Source organism: Schistocerca piceifrons, chromosome X (assembly GCF_021461385.2).
Source record: "Schistocerca piceifrons isolate TAMUIC-IGC-003096 chromosome X, iqSchPice1.1, whole genome shotgun sequence".
NCBI lineage: Eukaryota > Metazoa > Arthropoda > Insecta > Orthoptera > Acrididae > Schistocerca > Schistocerca piceifrons.
This window is the reverse complement of record NC_060149.1, coordinates 2,368,281-2,389,500: the sequence shown is the minus strand read 5'-3', so window position 1 is coordinate 2,389,500 and position 21,220 is coordinate 2,368,281. Positions and strand designations below refer to the sequence as shown.

At 40.1% G+C, this 21,220-nt stretch overlaps 1 protein-coding gene across 1 annotated transcript in view; it reads left to right on the top strand.

Moving 5' to 3' along the window:
* Positions 1-21,220, top strand: part of LOC124721371 (src substrate cortactin) — a 135,403-nt gene that overhangs the window by 36,365 nt on the left and 77,818 nt on the right. Inside the window, exons 3-4 of the mRNA XM_047246304.1 lie at positions 3,820-3,939; positions 9,365-9,485. Coding sequence (XP_047102260.1) covers positions 3,820-3,939; positions 9,365-9,485 — 241 coding nt within the window. The remainder of the gene's footprint in view (positions 1-3,819; positions 3,940-9,364; positions 9,486-21,220) is intronic.

Below are 21,220 nucleotides of genomic sequence, written 5' to 3'. Positions count from 1 at the left end.
TTCATAACTACATAACTGTGTTACCACTTAACTACAATAATTTCTGTTGTTTCTTTCCTTCCTTCCCCTCCACATTTACTTCATTCCTTCGTAGTGTTGTTCTCTTTTTTTCTTCAGGCCATGCTGCACTAATCTTCCTTTTAGCCTTTTCCGCAATACTTACACAATTTTGTAACTTTGCTTTAAGTGAGGCATGTACTTGGATGTCTTCATGATCGATTTTGAGTTTTTTCTTGTTCTCCTTTGATCCTTAAGTCAGTCATTTTCAATTTGGCTACATAACTGCATAATTTTCTTATGTGCCTATTATGGCCCATTCTTTGAATATGATTATAAAAAGCAGTTCATCGCTTCTTAATTAAATCTGCAGTTTTTTTTATAAATGTGTTAATTCAGAGTTACTGTATTAAAAGAGATAGCATGTTATAGTTGTTTTAAATCTGTCATTAGGTATGGTATAGTTTTCAAATAGAGTTTCGCGGATGCTGAAGCTGCAGAAGAAGGTTGCCAGAAAGTGTACACTACTCAACAAAAAGAACTTCTTGCCCCTGATTTTGAATCTACAAGCACTTGATGTTCCCTCCTTTCATGAAATTATATTCGCGTTACTCCACAGACAGAAAATATTTGACAAGAAACATTTTAACCATACGTACAACATGAGATACAAAGAGAGTTTTATATTTACCACACACTAATTGAAATTACATGCACAGTCTCCACAATACATAGGAATGAAAGTATATAACAAATTAACAGACAGAAACATACTTAATGTGAAGCCAGATCTTCTAAAATCATATTGCAAGATATCCTGTGGAAGAAATGCTACAATTCAATGGGAAAGTTTATGGAGAATGAACTGAGCCTTTCTTTCTGTAGCAAAACTGTTGTTATTAAGACAGTGTTATTAGTCAGTTGTTCTCTGTTTATTACGAAGCTTCACTACAAATTTGTGACATATCTGATGTATCTGAATCAAATGATTTAAAGTATGTCTTTTATGATACTAATAAATCACAATTCACAATTCTTCATTGTTTTGAATTGGCCCTAATATTTTCTTAATATCCTTCTTTCAGTGATTTCCAATTTCTTCATCACCATTTTCATGATCAGTAACAGGCATTCCGCAGCATGAAGTACTTCTGGGCTATTTACTGTTGCATAGTGTTTGAACTTAGCATTTATGGACATTGATTTTTGTTATAGATATCGTTGATTAAATGATGTGCTATTTTCATTTTGGCTGTTGTTAAGTGAACTGGTTCTTTTCATGACACATTTTTTCTTGTTACTTCTTTTCAATACTTGAATATATTGTTCAGATTAATTTATCCACATTTAGGGAGAAAATGTGGGAAACCAAAGGTTATCTACAATTTGAACAGAAATCAGTCCCCAGTTATGAGAGTGGAAGGACATGAAAGGGAAGCAGTAGTTAGAAGGGCATGAGACACGGTTGTAGCCTAGTCCTCATGTTATTTGATCTGTACATTGAGCAAGCTGTGTAGGAACCTAAAGAGAAATTTGCAAAGATAGTTAAAGTTCCGGGAGAAGGAATAAGAATTGGGCAACAAAATAACTGACGATGATTAAAGTAGAGAGGATACAAAATGAAGACTGGCACTAGCAAAAAAAGTATTTCTAAAGAAGAGAAATTTTTCAACATCGATATAAATTTAAATGTTAGGAAGACTTTTCTGAAGGTATTTGTACGGAGTGTAGCTGTCGTGCCCGCCCGCTTAGTTTGGCGAACGAGAAATGCTCACATAGATTTTGTAGGACAAGTTTAATTGACAAGAAGCGATACATCTTCTCTGACATGTGTTGAGTACAATGTAAGAATTAATTACTTTAGAAATACAATATCTTCTTAAATAAGAATGAACTGTATTGAAAAGAAAGTTTTTTTAGTATAGAAATAACAGCATTATTTGTATGGAAGACGAAGGCCTGAGCAGAACAGTTACTTATGGGATAAAGAATAAACATCAATATTGACTGAAGGCCTTTAGGAAAATAACCACTATTGGAAAATGCCACTAACTGCTAAATACACAATGCACTACCCTAGCAAAAGTTCAAGTCCCGACAGGACAGTCAAAAGAATACTGTGATAATTGTAAACTTAGACTCGGTACAAGTTGAAGACTGAGGAGGACAGTCCAGTATCAGAGCACCAGTATGATGGAACACAGTTGAGTCCAGAGTAGCAATAATGATACAAAGACCTGTATTCTTGCAAGTCCACAAGGTGATCACCGACTCGGAAATTGTTGTTGTCGTAACAGTGGTTCCAGAATGAGTTACCGATCGATGGAATTTTACTGTGTTCAGTACCTGGCTTGGGAGCCCACTCGGAGTGAATCGGTTATTGTGGCGCGTGCGCCAGCCTGAATAATATAGCCCGGATGCCAGTATACCGTAGGCACTACTTTCAGTCACGTGGCCTGCAGAGGAGAATAGGTCCACAGGACCATCAGCCTGTTTTGGCACCCGGGACAGTGTGTGGTCGCTAGGCGGGTCGTGGCCGAGTTGCGTATCTGTCTGCAGGAAGGCTGGCCCCTGCGAGTTATGTGATTGCTTCTCTCAGATGTATTGTTGGCTGCTGGCTGGGTAGATGCGAGGCATATCTCCCCCTCCAAAAGAGTGGAGAGGCGGTGGCCAATCTCCGCACAACTGTGTGGAGAAAGCTGGATCCCAGCTGGTGGCATGTAGAGTAACTGAGAGTCTCCTCCTCCTCCTCCTCCTCCTCCTCCTGTGGTCAGCTGCTGATGGGAGCAGCCTATGGGTGTGTTCATGTGACTGGAGTGGGTCGGCCCAAAGCAGGCAGCAGTGAGCTTCCTGGAGTCAGCCTGTAAGGAGACCAGGCTGGACATAGAGGGTAGAAAACTGTGTGGGGAAAACATGGAAACAGAGATAGAATAATTGGTGCACAGGAGCACTAGGATGAGAATTCATTGTGCACTCAGGATTAGAATTTATTGTGTGAAAGCACCTGGAATGAATTTTTTTTGTGTGACAGCACTTTGGATGAAGATTGCTTGTGTGGAAGCACCTGGGATACGATAGTGTTTAAAAGTTCTATAGCAGTTTCTTGTACCATTTTTAAAATTTTACTCTATTAGATTTAGTTCGTCTTTACTGTATCTTCTCTTGGTGCTCCTTATTAATTTAACTGTTTCATTTCTAACTTCAATGAAGTTTGGATTTAAGGGAGAGTGTGGTTATTCTATTGTTTGGAGATCTGAAATCTGTTAGTGGTTGCTGTTATTTTATAGCTGACTATGAAATCCCTGTGATTGAAAACTATAAAACTATATTATTATTATTATTATTATTATTATTATTATTATTATTATTAAAATACATTTTGAGGGTTAAGTGTGTAGTGATACAGAAAATTTGGTCAGACAGTGCTGTGGACACCTTGTGTATTCTCTGAGTCCCAGAAAAATGAGTTGTTGGGTACTCTGATGAACAACACATTTTAGATAGTACACCCGTTCCAGAACAGTACTCATTATTCTGCCAGCTCTTCAATGAACTAAATAGCTAAACTCGTTTGTTTCTATAAATTAATTGCGCAGACAGTTATCGTATTCCAACCGTGTGTTGATATAATGTGGAAACAGTGGTCTGTGTACAATTAATAATTATCGCATAAGCATCAGAATGTTGACGTTAATAGGGTGCACATTACTCAGTAAGTAATTGTTAAGTAATTAACTGACATTGATTTGCAGTGTTTTAGCATTATTTATGCATTTATTTATTTATTTATTTATTTATTTATTTATTTATTTATCATAACAGTATGAAAAAGTTACGTGAAGAAACTGCAGAGGCAGATGCAGTCCTTAAACAAAGACAGTTGGAAGATGGACCCAAAGCAGCATTTGGCTATGGAGGGAAGTTTGGAGTGCAGAAAGACAGGTACTGTTACATACCAGCATGTAAAAGAAAAACAGACTGCAAATTTTTTTTCTGCTTTGATTCACCTTTCATTGGAAGCACCTTTTTTTTCCCCCCACTGGTACCAAATACAAGTTAAATTGGATGACATGAGTTTGGTAGAATCTTCCAATTTTGGGCTAATGTAAAAACAGATTCAGCTGCATGATCCATCCCTTTATTTTCCTATGACTAGCCACAGCAGAGTCTTGTTTTGAGAACTGCATCATCAGATTCACATTTTCCAGACCATAATCATTTTGCTTGTTTTTTAAGTACTGCCTGAAAAATTGATGACTATGCCAGAAACCCATTTATTCATCAGTCCAGAGCTTGTTTTCTGGAACATAATTATTACTTATAATGCTGATAACTAGGTCAAAAATTGGTCTTATTTTGCAGTTTGTCGTTATATTGCAGCGGGTTGTCACGGAAATGTAGACATCACAATAACAGCCCATCTCAATTACTGCCAATAGGAATTCCCAAATCTGATAGTGTAAAAGGGTCTTCTTCTCCAGTAGTGCTCAGTGACAGAAAGCAAGTGCCTGTTTGCAGCAAAATCCCATGTACATGTTCATTTCAACATGTTTTCATCCATATCACGACCTTGCATAACCAACTCATCCTGCTTTTGTAAATATATTTGTTCTGTTGATGAAGTGAAGGACTCTTTGGGTGGATCAAGGGAAAAAGGGGGAGGGGGGGGGGCAATAAGTGCAATGATACAAAAATTTTGTAAGTATGATTTCATTCTCATCTTCTCACTGAATGGAAATGCTGATGTAACCAGAGGAATTTCACTGTATGCATCACAATTTTTACTACCTGAGATGGAACTAATAATCGACATCTGTGACTTATAGTTGAAAAATGTGTAGATATGTTTTTGAGTGTTCAGTCGGAGTTTCTTAGATTGGATCCTACAGTCTGGCCATGCAAAGCCTGTGCACTGGGTGATTACTGCAGCACTGTGCTGTTTTGTGCTTTTGAAGGAAAATTCTGATGGAACTATTTGTGGACTTAGGGCATACAAAAAAATGCAGTAGTAAATATAACTGTTTACAGTCCAGGATACATGGGAGTGTGGTATAAAGATATCTGGCCACACTGCATCTCAAGTGGTTAAAAAATCCAGCAGTACTGTCTTTCCCAGCACACAGTTTGTGTGCTCAAGCTGTAAACATCTAACCATATCATCATCATCATCATCATCATCATCATCATCGGTATCAGGGAAACTAAAGAGATTGAAGAGAGGTACACTCCAAAACCAGTAATACAGCAATAGCAGAGTTGGAAATACAAATCCACAGGTAAGTTCCAGGCCACAGCTGTGTTAGCTATACAGTGTATGATACTTGAATTGGATAAAGCATGAGTAGAAACAGATACCAAGTGCCTGAATCCACTTGCACATATGCTTATATGCAGAGGTGGTTGAACAGCTCTATCCAGATTATGTGGATCCACCCATTCGGCCTAGGGATCCCTCAAAACTCTTTTGCATTCTTTTCACCATGTTTGTCTAATGCAGATACTAACATTAGTTGATGTCTGCAGTTTCCAACTGGTGTACAAGGTTCATCATACAGCTAGATGCAGATCTTATGACGTTTCACATTTGACAATGATTTTTGCTTGGATTTGTAGAAATATATGTGGTTTTTTTCTAATGGTTGGTACATAGGGTTGCAGCATAACTTAATCTGTCTCAGGCTTAATGACAGTGGTCATTTGGTTCTGAATAAAGTGGAAGATTGGAACCCAGTTGTCAATATTTCTATGGGAGAGTTTAGGTGTGACTATCTAAACCTACACTATACAGTTTAGTGCTGTAATCTCTCATTATTACTAGAGAGTAATTGATATGCTTGCGGCTGAGTTTGTGAACCTCCAATGTGCACAAACGAGTGACACACTTACGTCCAGAATAAAGTAAAAACAGAGTATTCTGTAGTATTAATCATCACCACCATTGTCATCAATGTATAAAAATGTCAAAAATAGTTTGAAGCTGAAATTAATCCTCCCCAATGTCTTATTCTTTGTTGTTTCCTTCAGTTCTTGGTTAAGATATTCTTTTACTTTGATCCATCATGCTATATCTTCTGCCTCTTTCTTTGTTTTCCTTCTATCTTCCACATCTACATCTACATCGATGCTCCGCAATCCACCTTATGGTGAATGCCAGAGTGTACCCCGTACCACTATTAGTCATTTCATTTCCTGTTCCACTCACAAATAGAATGAGGGAAAAATGACTGCCTATATACCTCTGTATGAGCCCTAATTTCTCATATCTTATCTTTGTGGTCCTTGTGCAGAATGTATGTTGGAGGCAACAGAATCATTCTGCAGTAGCTTCAAATGCCAGTTCTCTAAATTTTCTCAAGAGTGTCAATTTTCTCAAGAATGTTGCCTTCCCTCCAGGAATTCCAATGTGAGTTCCCGAAGCATCTCCATAACACTTGCGTGTTGTTCGAACCTATCAGTAACATATCTAGCAGCTTGCCTCTGAATTGCGTCAATGTCTTTCTTCAATATAACGTGGCATGGATCCCAAACACTTGAGCAGTACTCAAGAAGAGGTCACACTAGCATCCTATACTTGATCTCCTTTACAGAGGAGCCCCACTTTCCTAGGATTCTCCCAGTAAATCAAAGTTGACCATTCACCTTTCCTACCACAATCATCAGTCTTCCCTTCGATGAAAATTTTATGCAAATAGTTTTTCTTTAAAACATGCCCAGCACAGTTTGCTTTCCTGTTTTTAATGTTTTTCTGGATGGTACTTGTATCTCTAGTTCTCACAGGCAATTCATCATTCCTTTCTTCGTCTGCCCATTTACTTTTACCCATTTGTCTCCATTGTCATGTTTCAAGGCTTTACAAATACATCTCCTCTTTCTTCCCTATCATCCATATTTCAGAGTAATATGTAGCTAAACTTCACATGGGCATTTGTCTCAACAAATCTTTTTCTTTGAGCAATTCCTGTTGGTGTTATTTTAGTATTCCTTGTATTTTTCTAAAGACTTCTTATTTGTGGATATCTATTTTCTTATTTCTCTGGTACATTTCCATCAATAATAAACATGTTTTCTATGCAAGTGCTATTTTAATTAAATTTTTGTGGGTGATGTGGATAAACATTCCAGATTTTCCTCCTTGTTTTTCTTATTGTCTCCATCATATTCTGAAGATCACCATCATTTTCTGTAAGGACTACTTAATCATCAGTAGGTTTATCATTTTTCATTCCACGTCTTTCTCCTTGTGTTCTGCCTGTAATATTAAAGGCTTTTTCCACAAGTCTATAACCATAGGCTATAAGCAAGGATGCAAACATGTAAAAACATTGTCTCATATCTCTTTTAACACCTGATTGCTTTTCTGCCTTGTGAAATCTCACAAGTACTTTCTGTTTTAGCTGTGAACCCCCTCATGTCTTGCAAAGTTTGTTTTTATGATCGGAAATGTCTTACTCAACACACCTTTGACCACAGGAAAATGGTGCATAGAGCCACTAGTATACTGTGTTAAAGGATACCTTGTTTTTTCCATACAGTTCACTAGAGTACATTGTGTGTCCAATCATAAATGGGACACTGTGGCCTGTGTACACTGTTCAATCTGTCAACATGCCTCAAAAAGTAGTTCACATATAGACTGTCCCCACACTGTCACTTTACGCCAAGAAAGTTCTCAGCATGAAACCTGCCAATGGAATTGGCATACACCATGGCAACATTTGAACATTCAACCACAGTGCTGAGACACAAAACATTGAAAATCTGCCTTGTAGTGGTCACCCTCGGCCAACAACTCCAGCTGATGAGTGCTGCCTAAAAATTATGACTCCTAAGTACCGCAAGAAAAACGTAATAGAACTGTGCACTACGTTTTTGGAGGCAAATGGCATGGATGTGTTGACCCAGACAGTACGCAACCATCTTCTTGGGATCAGTTTGTCCATTATGAACAATGGTACAAGAAGCTGCAAAAATCAGATATAACATACAAATAAAATTTGTAGGTTTTCAATCATATTGTTTCATTTACTGCCTTTCCCCTTATACTTGAGTCTTAATAACAAACTTAACAACCTCCTCTTCAAGGCTTTGTTTTTCATCTGAGTGAAGTGGTATTCCTTTGGAGAAAGCAACCAATAATTTTTCTGTGAAATGTTATTTACCATCATTTCTGTTGTACATCATCAAACATATTTTTAAGATGACATGCTCTTTAAAGATATAATTATGTTCTCATAATCATTCCCCATGGCCTCATGCAGAAGATAATTATTTCAAATGCTTAAATTGCTTATCACCAGTTTTGAACTTGTAGTTATTTTCACATACATTACAAGTACAAGGGTAATCCCAAGAGTAAGGTCTCCTATTTTTTTTATATGTACATAGACCTGTTTATCTCTACAATGGTTTACATCAGTTTATAGCTTGAACATTTAGCTATTTTTCGACATAATCACCATTTCTGTTGATGCATTTTTGTAGACGCTGTGGCAGTTTTTGTATGGCCATGTCATACCAACTTGCGGCCATGCTGTTCAGAAAGTTATGAACCTCTTCTTTCACCTTGTTGTCGGAGCTGAATCGCTTTCTGGCCAAATGTTCTTTTAACCTAGAGAACAAGTGATAGTCACTGAGTGCCAATTCTGGACTATAGGGTGGGTGGGTGATTATGTTCCACTGAAACTGTTGCAGGAGAGCAACGGTTTGCCAAGCGATGTGTGGGTGAGCATTGTCATGGAGAATGTGTACGCCCTTGCTCAAAATTCCTCTTCTCTGGTTCTGAATTGCCCGTTTGAGTTTTTTCAGAGTCTCTCAGTACTGGTACCTGTCAGCGTTAATTGTGGTCCCAGTGATTCAGCTCCAACAGCGAGGTGAAAGAAGATGTTCATAAATTTCTGAACAGCATGGCGGCAAGCTGGTATGACATGGCCATATAAAAACTGCCACAGTGTTTACAAAAATGCATTGACAGAATGGTGATTATGTCGAAAAATAGCTAAATGTTCAAGCTGTAAACTGATGTAAACCATTGTAGAAATAAACAGGTCTATGTACTTGTGAAAAATAGGAGATCTTACTTTTGGGATTACCCTCGTACTATTGTGTCTATATTGTTCTCAACATAAAATTTGGTTTTCATGGCACACAGTTGATAGCCGAGTATTTGTAAGTAACACAGTGTGTGTCACTGACACTCAAGAAACTGAATAGAGCTTCCAGTTATCTCATTATATATTGACAGCTAGTGCACAGAATTGGATCAAAATGCATGTAGTTACTATAAACTCACAAAAATTATGCAGGATTTGTGCAGCAGTGATTTCAGTCTTTCAAATCAGTGTGCTGTTAATTATTTTTTGTTTTATAGGATGGATCAGTGTGCTGTTGGACATGACTATGTTGCAAAAGTAGAGAAGCACGTGTCCCAGAAGGATTACAGTGCAGGCTTTGGGGGCAAATTTGGAGTGCAGAAGGATCGGATTGACAAGGTGAGTTTGTATGTTTGCACCAATTGTAATTTTGTCTTCTTCTCCTCAAAAGTGGCTTTGAATCAAATAGCATGCCTGTGGAATATCACATCTGTGTAACTGGATTTGTGCTTACGAGTGAGAAAGGGCACAGTATGTCGTACTTGACTGAAATTCATGAGGCGAAACCAAAGTTTACCTGGTATTCCCCCAGGAAGTGTGATAGGCCATTTACTGTTCTTGATCTACATAAATGATTTAAAAGACAATCTGAGCAATCCTCATAGATTGTTTACAAGTAATACAGTTACTTACTGGCTAGTGAAGTCAATAGAAGATAAAAATAAATTACAAAATATTTCAGACAAGATATCTGAATGATATGTAAAGTACAAGGCGTACAACTTTGCTTCCTCCGTTTGCCAATAGGTGGTGACAATGGTAAGTAGCGGTCGAAAGAAACATATCACAGACATCAGGCAGTTAGCTTGGACTTCAGTCAACATAACCTCATTCAAACATTAGTTGATTTGTGTCAAAGTTGTTCTTGATTGAAAATGTCAGTTTACGAGTCTAATTCTCATCATTTGTGGGAGATGTTACTATTTTGTTTCAATATGAAGAAAACAGTGGCTGAGTCTCATCAAATGCTCTCAAGTACGTATGGTAAGGATGCTATTAGTGAAAGAAAGTGTCGTGAGTGGTTTCAACGCTTCAAGAACGGTGATTTTAATGTCGTAGACCGGCATAGTGATGGAAGAGAGAACGTTTTCGAAGGTGCAGAATTGGGGACATTGCTGAGTGAAGACTTGCGTCAAACTCAAGAAGAATTGGCATGATTAGTGGGAGTGACACAGTAAGCCATTTCAAAACATATCAAGGCTATGGGCATGATTCAGAAAGAAGGAACTTAGGTCCCTTGTGAGCTGAAACCAAGAGAGATTGATTGGCATTTGTGTGTTTGTAAACAGCTGCTTCAGAGACAAAAAGGGAAGGGATTTCTGCATCACTTTGTGACCGGGCATGAAAAATGGGTTCATTATGGTAACTCTAAATGCAAAAAAATCATGGGGATATCCTGGCCATGCTTCCACGTTGACGGCCAAACTGAATATTCATGGTTCCAAGATCATGCTTTGTATTTGGTGGTATCAGCTTGGCGTCATGTACTATGAGGTGTTAAAACCAAGTGAAACAATCACAGGTGCTCATTATCAAATGCAATTAATGCATTTGAGCAGAGCATTAAAAGACAAACAGCCGCAATACTGCTAGAGGCACGATAAAGTGATTTTGCAGCATGACAACACTCGACCCCACGTTGCGAAAGAGGTCAAAACGTACTTGGAAATGTTAAAATGGGAAGTCCTACCCCACCCGCCATATTCTCCAGACATTGCTCCCTCTGACTATCACCTGTTTAGATCAATGGAGCATGGCCTGGCTGACCAACACTTCAGATCTCATGAAGAAGTCACAAATTGGATCGATTCGTGGATCGCTTCAGAAGATGAACAATTTTTTTGACATTGGATTTGTACACTACCCGAAAGGTAGGAGAAAGTAGTGTCCAGCGATGGAAAATACTTTGAATGATACATGTGTAACCAATTTGTTTCATTAAAGCCTCAAATGTTTGAGAAAAATGGCGGAAGCAAAGTTGTACACCTTTTAACTACTAAGAGAATTCCATTGAACTTGTGTTACATGATAAAGAACACAAATTTAGAGGTTGTCAATATTAAATATGTTGGGATTACTGATAGGAATGACTTAAATGGGGATGAACATGCCGAAAATGTAGGGAAGGCAAACTATATTTTATTAGCAGATCACTCAAAAGGTGCAACAAAGCCACTAAAGAAATGGTTACACTATGCTTGTCCGTCCTATTCAAGAGTATTTCTATGGGTTATGAGATCCTTACCAGATGGGACTGGGAGAGGACATTGGTCCAAAAAAAAAGGGAACTTGTTCTGTGTTGTCACAAAATGGGTGGGGGTGAGTGTCACAGACTGATAAGCACATTTGGGTGGCATTCATTGAAACAAAGATGTTTTACATTAGAGCAAAATCTCATCACAAAATTTCAGTTAACAACTTTCTCCTCTGACTCCCAATATACCTTGTTACTCCCCACTTACATAAGGAGGAATGATGATCATGATAAAATAAGAGATGTCAGAAGTTACACAGAAAGATTTAGATATTTGTGTCTCCCATATACTATTCCAGAGGGAATGGTAGAGAGATCCTTTGAAACTGATGTTATGCTCTGTCCACTAAGAATGTCCTGGTATATGATTGTATAGAAAAGTCACCTAATTTTTACTGTTCAAAAAGGACTGAAATGAGCTGAATGTCCTACCCATAATTCCATAATATTTTAATTTATTTAGAAGTTTACCATATTCTTTGCAACCATCCAATCTGTGTGCATTAGAGTTCATACGTCTCTTGCCGCTGACAACATTTCGAGAGTCAGATAAATGGTTCCACTTAAGCAGATTAGTGACCCCTCTCTTGAATATTTGTGTACTTCACATTTCTTTCTTAATAGCCAAACACATAAAGTCTCACGATTTGATAACCTATTACCAACCTTTTCCTCACTATTTGATGAAAATATTGTCTATTGCTGTGATGCCAATGGTGTAATTTCACTAAGGGATAGTAGTTATATTTTGTCCCTCGATCCCAGTACCACACAGATGAGCTGGTCATATGTTTTTGTAAATTTATTTGTTTATTTGCTGTCCATATAACAATCAGTTTTTGGACATTGTCATAGATTTTAGATCACATACAAAGGTTTAGTTAACATACGTAAGTGCACACATTGATATAAATAGTGAAGGTCATATTATAATTTTTTGTTGCAAAAACAAACTTATGCCATGTACACTGTTTTACAAAGGGCTATTTCAACTTGAAATCTTCTGCCGAATAACAGCTTTTCTCTATTAATAAAAGCTTAAGTTCATTCTTTGAAGTGTTTAAATTAGCTGTCATGAGGTCAGATTGAAATCTGTTATAAAAGATGGTTCCTATTGTATGTGGATTATGGTCTGCAGCCTTTGTTTTACTGGCAATCCTGTGAAAATGTTCCCTTCCCCATGGATCGTACCTATACACATTATTGTTTGTTACATTATATTCTGGATTTTGTTTCACGAACAATATTGCCTGTGGGATATGCATAGACTATATGGTTAGTATTTTATATTTCGTGCAGATTTCTGTACAAGGCTCTTTCCTGTTTACCTCAGCTACCACTTTTACTGTCTTTTTTTGTAGTCTGAAGAGCCTGTATGTATAGACAGCTGGTGCCCCTCCCCGTGTCTCAATACAATCTTGAAGATGTGGATGTGTCACTCCAAAATATATTTGTCTCAAGCTACCTTGGTCCAGGAAGGCTGAGATCCTTTTCAGTAGATATGTATTTGAACTGAATTCCTTACAAATATGGTATATATGTTCTTTCCATGACAGGTGTTCATCAACAATTATACCCAGAAACTTGTGTTTTTTGTGTAGCTAAGGACCAATGGGACTGTAAATAGAGTTCTATTTATATTCTGACTATAGCTAAGCATAAATTGTGTTGTCACTGTCTTCTCTTTATTTATGAGTATCTGATTTGCAATAAGATAACTTGACAGAAAATTACAGTTGATTTCACTACTGTTTGTAGTAGTTTGCATATCACGGCCCCAGCTGACAAAAGATGTGTAATCGGCATAGCTTACAACCTTGCAGTTTTGGGGTTCAATTAAATTGTTAATGTACACAAGAAACAGAAAAGGCCTCAATATACTTACTCTCGGTCACACCAAATCGAGGTATCTTGTGGGTTGATTTCGTTGTTACCCGCTGTCAATTCCTTTTATAAGTTAGCTTGACACACTGGTTGCTGGCTTTCAGATAGGAGGTAAGGAGTTGTAAGGCCACCCCTCTCATCCAAATGCTTCTAAGTTATGCCATAGAATTTTATGATTCGTAGTATCAAAAGCTGTACTCGTATCCAGGAAGGTGCATATCGCCTTGTCTCCTTCATCTACCTTGTTTAATATTTCGTGTATAGAGGTTGCTACTCCCATTACAGTAGATCTTCCTTTTCTAAAACCGTGTTGTAGATTGCTAAATAGATTGTTTCATGAAACATGCCTCAAATTGATTTAATATTACAATATTGGCCTATAGTCTTTCATATCAGCCGGCCGGAGTGGCCGTGCGGTTAAAGGCGCTGCAGTCTGGAACCGCAAGACCGCTACGGTCGCAGGTTCGAATCCTGCCTCGGGCATGGAGGTTTGTGATGTCCTTAGGTTAGTTAGGTTTAACTAGTTCTAAGTTCTAGGGGACTAATGACCTCAGCAGTTGAGTCCCATAGTGCTCAGAGCCATTTGAACAATTTTTCTTTCATATCAGCTTTTATTCCCTTTTTGTACACCGGTAGGATTTCAGTGATTTTCAAAATATCAGAGAATTCTCCATGGCAGAGGGATATATTTATTAGGTGTGTTAGAGGCTTCACTAATTCTCCTCTGCATTCCTTTAGCAACTCAGGTGAAATGTCATCCCAGCCACAACACATTTTAGCTTGAAGTTTTGAAATGATTGCTGTTTTACTAACATTGGCTGAGTTCTTTATTTGATAGGCATATATCAGAGCTATAAGTTTAGTCAAGGAATCTCTGTATTTTTTCTGAGGAGTTTACATTTTGTTAAATAGTATTGTAATTTAGTATCTCTAAAGATTATGTAAGAGTCTTTCATGTACTCTCTCAGGTCACTGATTTCTGGAGGTAAATTCTCAGTTTTGTAATAATAGCTTTGTTTACTTGTTTTACTAAAGGACGTGTTTAATTTAAAGTTTTATTGAATAATTTATAGACATTTTTCCATTATTGTTCACATTTGTTCCATTGTAATTGGTTCCCATTTTTCATTGCCTAATGCCCTCTTAAGTTTACTATAGTTAAATTTTCTTTTATACATAAACATATCACTTTTAGTTATATCTACATTCCCTACATCAATTTCCATAGTAAGGGCTCTGTGATCAGATATGTCATTTTCTATGTTGGTTATGTTTATGTTCTCCTTTGTTATGTTTGTGTGAATGTGGTCAACGCATGTGAGCCGTGTTGCAGCTCACGTTGGTGCCAGTGGTAGGTTGGCATCATGTAATAGGGATAGTGGTGTCTCATTTTCTTCTTGTGTTTACTGACACCACTGCGTTTGCTAGCGTTGTCAGTCCATGAGTGGCAGCAGCAGTTATTGATAGTACAGTGGTATTATTTTTGGAGGGATGTGAAGTGTTTTCTGGGTCAGAGGGTGTCAGGGAGTTCGGTTGGGACGGAGCACAGTGAGGTCCGGCAGCACGAGGATGTGCAGGCACTGCCAGATCGAGGGGCTGTAGTTGCGAGGGCCGCAATCTCGTTGTCCGCCGGACCCAGGGTGTTTGAGTTGAGTGAACATTAAACCAGTTGTGAAACCTCCACTATTTTGAGATCACACTGTTTGTTCAGCCGTTGCTGCTTGCAGGGTCGCTGAGACGAAGAGCGACGAGTGGAGTGTTTGGAGTTGGCGAAATTAATTAGCTGTCCTCCACTTCTTATTATTAATCATTGAATTCCTTGTGTTATTATGGGCGAAGCTCAACCAGCAGTATTTTTCTGCCTAGTGGCTGCTAATGCTCAGTTACCTGGCCTGGAGGTTTGCATATTTTTGCGGCAGTGTACCTTTCCTCGCCTTGCCACTGCTCTCTGGTAAGGTGTGTAGTTCAACAACCTCCTTGATTGTGGTTTGAATATTTTGTTTGTTTTGGATTACTTTGATCATAGTGGTTCCTTATGCTTCTGGATGTTCTAAACACTGGATTCGGAAGACGCAGTGCTGTCCACCGGTTCTGCCTTGCCTGGGTTATTCCGTCATTGTATTGGTTATCAGACGTTAGGGAGATTTTGAAAGAGTGTTGGTCTGTGTTTAAACTGTCACTAGTTTGAGTTTACATCCGGTTAGGTGAATACAACTCTTGGCTGCCTGTCTCATTCTTTACGAAGTTGAGCGACTTTCCCAGGTTGATCCTAGGAGCACTGTCTGAGGCCCACATCTCTCTTGATTTGGTCAGAATGTGATGATTGTTATTTTAAATACGGTAATTTTGAATTATTACTGTTTGGGCCTTCAGCTGACAAATAATTTGAATTTTTTGTCAGTAAGACCTTTAGCTGTGAACACTATTGGTTGTAAGAATTTTTAATTAGATATTGTCTCTTAATTGTGAACTTTTGATGATTGTCTTTTTTTTTTTTAGATATTTTAGTATCCCTTGGAGAAGTTTAACTGTTTCTTAAGTATTTTCTATCCAGGCCTTCAGTTGTCAAATTGTTTTTTGAGTTATTACTATTGGGGCCTTCAGCCAACAAATAAATTTTAATTTCTGGTCAATAAGGCCTTCAGCCGTGAGTGCAACTTGCTTAATTTTTTTTAAAATTAGACATTTTGTCTTAACAGTCAAATTGAATGATTGTTCCTTATTGTCCAGTTTAGTTGCAATTGTTTCCAAATAAAGTGTACGTGATTTAAAAAAAAAAAAAAAAAAAAATCTGAGCAACCAACAGTAACTGATTACAGCCCTGTCCACACCGAATCCTGCCTTTCCCTAAGTACCAGGTCTCAGTGGTAGCAGAGCGTGGTTAGGATTGTAATATTGCCATTACAGTTACCGTTGGTTCGAATTGTAACTCTCTCAGTGTTAGACGATATTTGTCTTTGATATTTTGTTGTTTCAGGTGACCAATTCTAATGATGGTCAGGCAGTGCCCCGGGATCAGCCTGTTGAGGAAGGACTACCTCGTTTATGAGCTGGCGATAAGGCGCCAGCCTATTGAGGATAGTTTCCCAGACTTAGCCGCGCGTTTGCGTGCTACCATTCTTCAGCCAGTTGATGTCATGCCGGATGTTGTGGGCGAGACAGAAGCAGCCATTGAGTTTTTGTTTACACCTGTTAGGGTTCTTGAGTGCACCATCAGCTTTTTGGAGGGCACTCAACCTAGTGGCAGTCAGTTAGACAGGGTGCGGGCATAGTTATTACATTTAACCAACCAGATAGCGGATTTAAGGAAATTAAAGTTAGAGGATCATTATAAAGAATCATCTGCTGAATTGGGGTCCTTGATTAATGAATTGCAGTTCAAAATTACATGTTTAGAGCTTGTTGGGGAGAGGACTGGGGAGCAGGACTTGCTGTCTTCAGGGTGGCGCGCAAGCCAGTCCGGGAATAATGCACTTATGTCTCCCGAGAGGTTAGATGCAGCGTTTGCTAAATTGCCTAATCCTCTGGTGCATCTCTTTTGGGACATCATAGAATTAGTTATAGACCGACTCTAGCAGATTGAAAGGTTATTATGGTTGTTGCTTCGCCATGAGCAACACGCTGCTGCCTTTGGCATTTCGCATCAAGTAGTTTTGTCGCTATTGTATCCATTAGCTGGAGGCGAATTGAGGACCCTCATATCCAGAGCCATGGCAGAGGGATTTTCCTTGCAGTGGTTGAGGGAGCTTGTAATTAACAAAAGATTGACCATGGGAGTTCGCTAACAGCTCGAGTGTCACTATATTTGGCAGATGCAGCAAGATAAAGGGGAGTTACATGAATATGTGGACAGAGTCAAGACAGCCTGCTTGTCCTTTTTAGTCGACTTGCCAGAATGGGAGTTAGTTTCTATTATCTTGGTGAGAATGCGAGCGGAGGATAAGTCACACTTTGTTTTTTTGTTGTTGTCCCTCCACCTGGGAAGAACTTAGTGCCGCCGTTGTAGCGATATCTGCGTTACCGCTTGCGGACGATCCATGCCATGAAGTTAAGGTTCAGCCTGCGGGCGTTATCAAGGAGAACTCCGGATTATCTACATTGGCTGAGTCTGCTAAAAGGGAACCACGGCATTGCTTCAGGTGCGGTCAGACAGGTCATTTAGTTCGTTCTTGCGTTCAACCACGTGCACCCAGAGCCAATAAATGACGCTGGGCCGGACAGCGACCTCGGGATCAAGCCTTTAAACTTTGGTGTGCCCATGTCGTTGCTTGATCATCACCTCCCCGACCTTATATTTGTTCTCGAGCAGGTGGCGAACCTATTTGTGCCCTTTTGGATTCTGGTAGCTCCTTTTCGTTGTTGTGCTTGGAATGGTTTCTTGAATTTGGGCATCTTACGAGACTTTAGTCGGTCCCTTCTTCAGTGCAGAGATGTCGGGTTGCCAATGGGCAGGTGTTGCCTCTGCATGGTTGGGTCCAAGGGAGTATCTCGATTGGGGATTTCCCCTGGCCCTTGTCTTTGGCCTTGGTTAAGAAGCTGCTGGTCGTTTTGATTTTTGGATGTGATTTTATCAGTAAAACTGGTCTTGTCTTGCATTATTCCGAGTACACCTTCTTCTTTAAGTTCGCTTCTGCTCAGGAGTTTGGGTTCTGTGAATGTGCTAAGCGTAAGGTGCATCGAAATACCAGCGTGCTGGCTGTTGATGCTAAGGTTAAGGAGTTGATCTCATCCATCTATCTTCACAGCAGGCCTCTGAACTAGAGGATTTGTTGCAGAGGTTCCCCGAGCTTCTCTGTGGTAGACTGGGGGTTACTAATGTTCTCGACTACCATATTCGTCTATCTGACCATATTCCTGTCAGGCAGTCCCCATATCATCTCTCACCGCCTAAGATGAAGATACTAAGAGGAAAAATCTCTAAAATGCTCGAGCAAGGAGTTATTAGGCCTTCTACATCTGCTTATGCTTCCCCCATATTCCTTGTTCCTAAGGATCAGGGGCGGGATTTTTGGCCTGTTGTTGACTACCAGCACCTGAACACCAAGGTTGTCCTCAAATCAGTTCCATTACCTGATCTTCATAACTCTTTTACTTGGTTTGCCAGTGCTAATTGGTTCTCAGTGCTCGATCTGAATCCAGCCTGTTATCAGATTCCCTTAGCTGAAGAATGTAAACACCTTACAGCATTTTGTACTGACTAGAATCTGTTTGAGTTTAACAGGGTTCTCTTTGATTTGGCTACTGGCGCAGCTGTTCTTACTCGTTTGCTGGATAATATTCTTGGAAACTTGAAATTAGTCTGTGTTTATAATTACTTGGACGACTTGGTGATTTATAGCCGTTCGTTTCAGGAGCATTTGGAACATATCCAGCAAGTTTTTGCCAGGTTGCAGGTGGTCAGTTTGACTGTTAAACCCAGTAAGGTGACATTACCCAGGCAGCAGGTATCCTTCTTAGGTCACCTAGTATCAGGCGAGAGCATTCGTATTGACCAGGAGCGGTAAGGCATTGAGAGCTCTCCTGCCGCATGCTGATAAACGTTGGATTGCCAGGTTCGTAGGCATGTCGAATTATTTTAGGTGTTTTGTCCCTAATTTTGCTCAGTTGGCAGCTCCTTTAAATGAATTGCATCGAAAAGGCGTACGTTTTGACTGGGGACCTGCCCGAGAGGCTATGTTTGAGCACATTAAGGCAGCTATAGCCATCCCTCTGGTTCTCAGAGTGCCACTGAGCGAGGTGGCGCAGTGGTTAGCACACTGGACTCGCATTCGGGAGGACTACGGTTCAATCCCGCGTCCGGCCATCCTGATTTAGGTTTTCCGTGATTTCCCTAAATCGCTCCAGGCAAATGCTGGGATGGTTCCTTTCAAAGGGCACGGCCGACTTCCTTCCCCATCCTTCCCTAATCCAATGAGACCGATGATGTCACTGTCTGGTCTCCTTCCCCAAAACAATCCAAACTCAGAGTGCCTGATTTTAATAAAAAAATTATTGTACAAACCAACGCATCTAATGAGGGAATTTCGGCCATCCTCCTACAGGAGTTCGAGGGTCAAAGGCAGCCATTAGCATACGTGTCTCGCCAGTTAACCAGTGCTGAAGTTAAATATTCTGTTTATGAATGTGAGGCATTGGCCGTCTTGTTCGTGCTGGAGAAGTATCGCTTTTATCTCGAGCATAGAGTATTTCAGCTAGAAACCGACAAGCAAGCGTAAAACTGGCCGTATCGCCAGGTGGGCAGTACAGATTTCAGCGTTTCAATTCGAGGTTAAACACATTAAGGGGACTGAGAATGTGCTCACAGACGTCCTCAGCCATGTGTTCACTGAACATCCATCTAGTGAGTCCGTCCGAGAAGCAGAGGAAGGCAGTCTTAGTTGTGTTGCGTTAGGCAGTATTCCTCATTTGTTTAGTGACTGTGCCGACCATCAGAATTGGGACCCCACTTGGGGACTGCTTAAGGAACAGCTGTCAGTGGGGAACCTTTGGATGGATATGTCATCAGGAAAGGCATTTTGTGTAAAAGGGTGGGACATGCCAAGGAGTTGAATATCTGTCTACCAGAAACCCTGGTATGCCCCGTTCTCCATTAATTTCACAACTCGTTGATTAGCAGGCATTTAGGAACCTATAAGACCTTGCAGAAAATTAAGAAGCATTTGACTTGGCCGTCTATGGACTGAGACAATAGAGAGATGGTTTCTCGGTGTCAGTTGTGTCGTGTGGCCAAGCCTAAGACCGCTCTTTGACAGGGCTTCTTGAGTTCTGAGTGCGAATCCCGTCCCGTGGACAAATTCTATATCAGTTATGTGGAGCCCTTACCTCGCACCAAAAGAGGCCATCAGTACATATTGGTTATTATTGACGCATTTTCAAGGTTTACCTGGCTGCTTCAGAGTTGTAACGTGACTGCTGCTGCCGCCACTATTGCCCATTTAACTAACGTATATAGTGTTTTTGGACCCCCTGAGCAAATCGTTAGTCATAATGCGCTGGCCTTTCTTTCGGCTTCCTTCAAGGCTTTCTTTTTTGCAAGCCATGTGAAGCACATGACTACCACTCCGTATTACCTGCAGGGCTCTTTCACAGAAAGGGTCAATCGTAATCTCAAATCCGCACTGATTATCTACCATCAGAAAATGCCCAGTAAGTGGGATTTTAGTCTCCCTTGGCTTAGTTCTGCCTTCAATACCACCAGCCGTGAGGCTTTGAAGGTTACTCTGGTTTCCTTGTCATTTCTTATCCTGTTAATTCCCCCCTTTTGAACTTATGGGTAATTCAAGATCTACTCCCTGTGGATATTACCCCTCAGATCGCCAAAGAAAACTGGAATTGTGCCAGGCACAATATTCTCAGGGCCCACGACAAACGAGCTGACCATTACAACCGTAATCGAGTCTTTAGGGGTAAACCAGGAGACCAGATGTATGTCCGTAATTTTCCAGTGAGGGAGGTGCGTGTTGGGAACCTCGGTAAGTTCACTCCTCGTTTCCTGGGTCCCTGTACTGTTATGCATATTTTAGCCCCAGTTAATCTTCTGGTTAAGGACAACCGCACCGGTAAGCAAAACCGGGTCCATCTTAATCAAATTAAGTTTGGTTAGGCCACTTGTCGGATTACCCCTGGGTCGGTGTTTGAGGGGGGAGGGACGAGGTTGAGCCGTGTTGCGGCTCGCGTTGGTGCTGTCGGTAGGTTGGCATTTGTAATAGGGATAGTGGCGTCTCATTTTCTTGTTGTGTTTACTGGTGCCACCACGTTTGCTAGCACTGTCTGTCCGCGAGTGGCAGCAGCAGTGGTTATCGATATCTAGTACGGTGGTACTATCTTTGGAGGGACGTGAAGTGTGTTCTGGGTTGGAGGGTGTCGAGGAGTTCGGTTGGGACGGAGCACAGTGAGGTCCAGCAACGCTGGCAGCACGCAGGCCAGATCGAGGGGC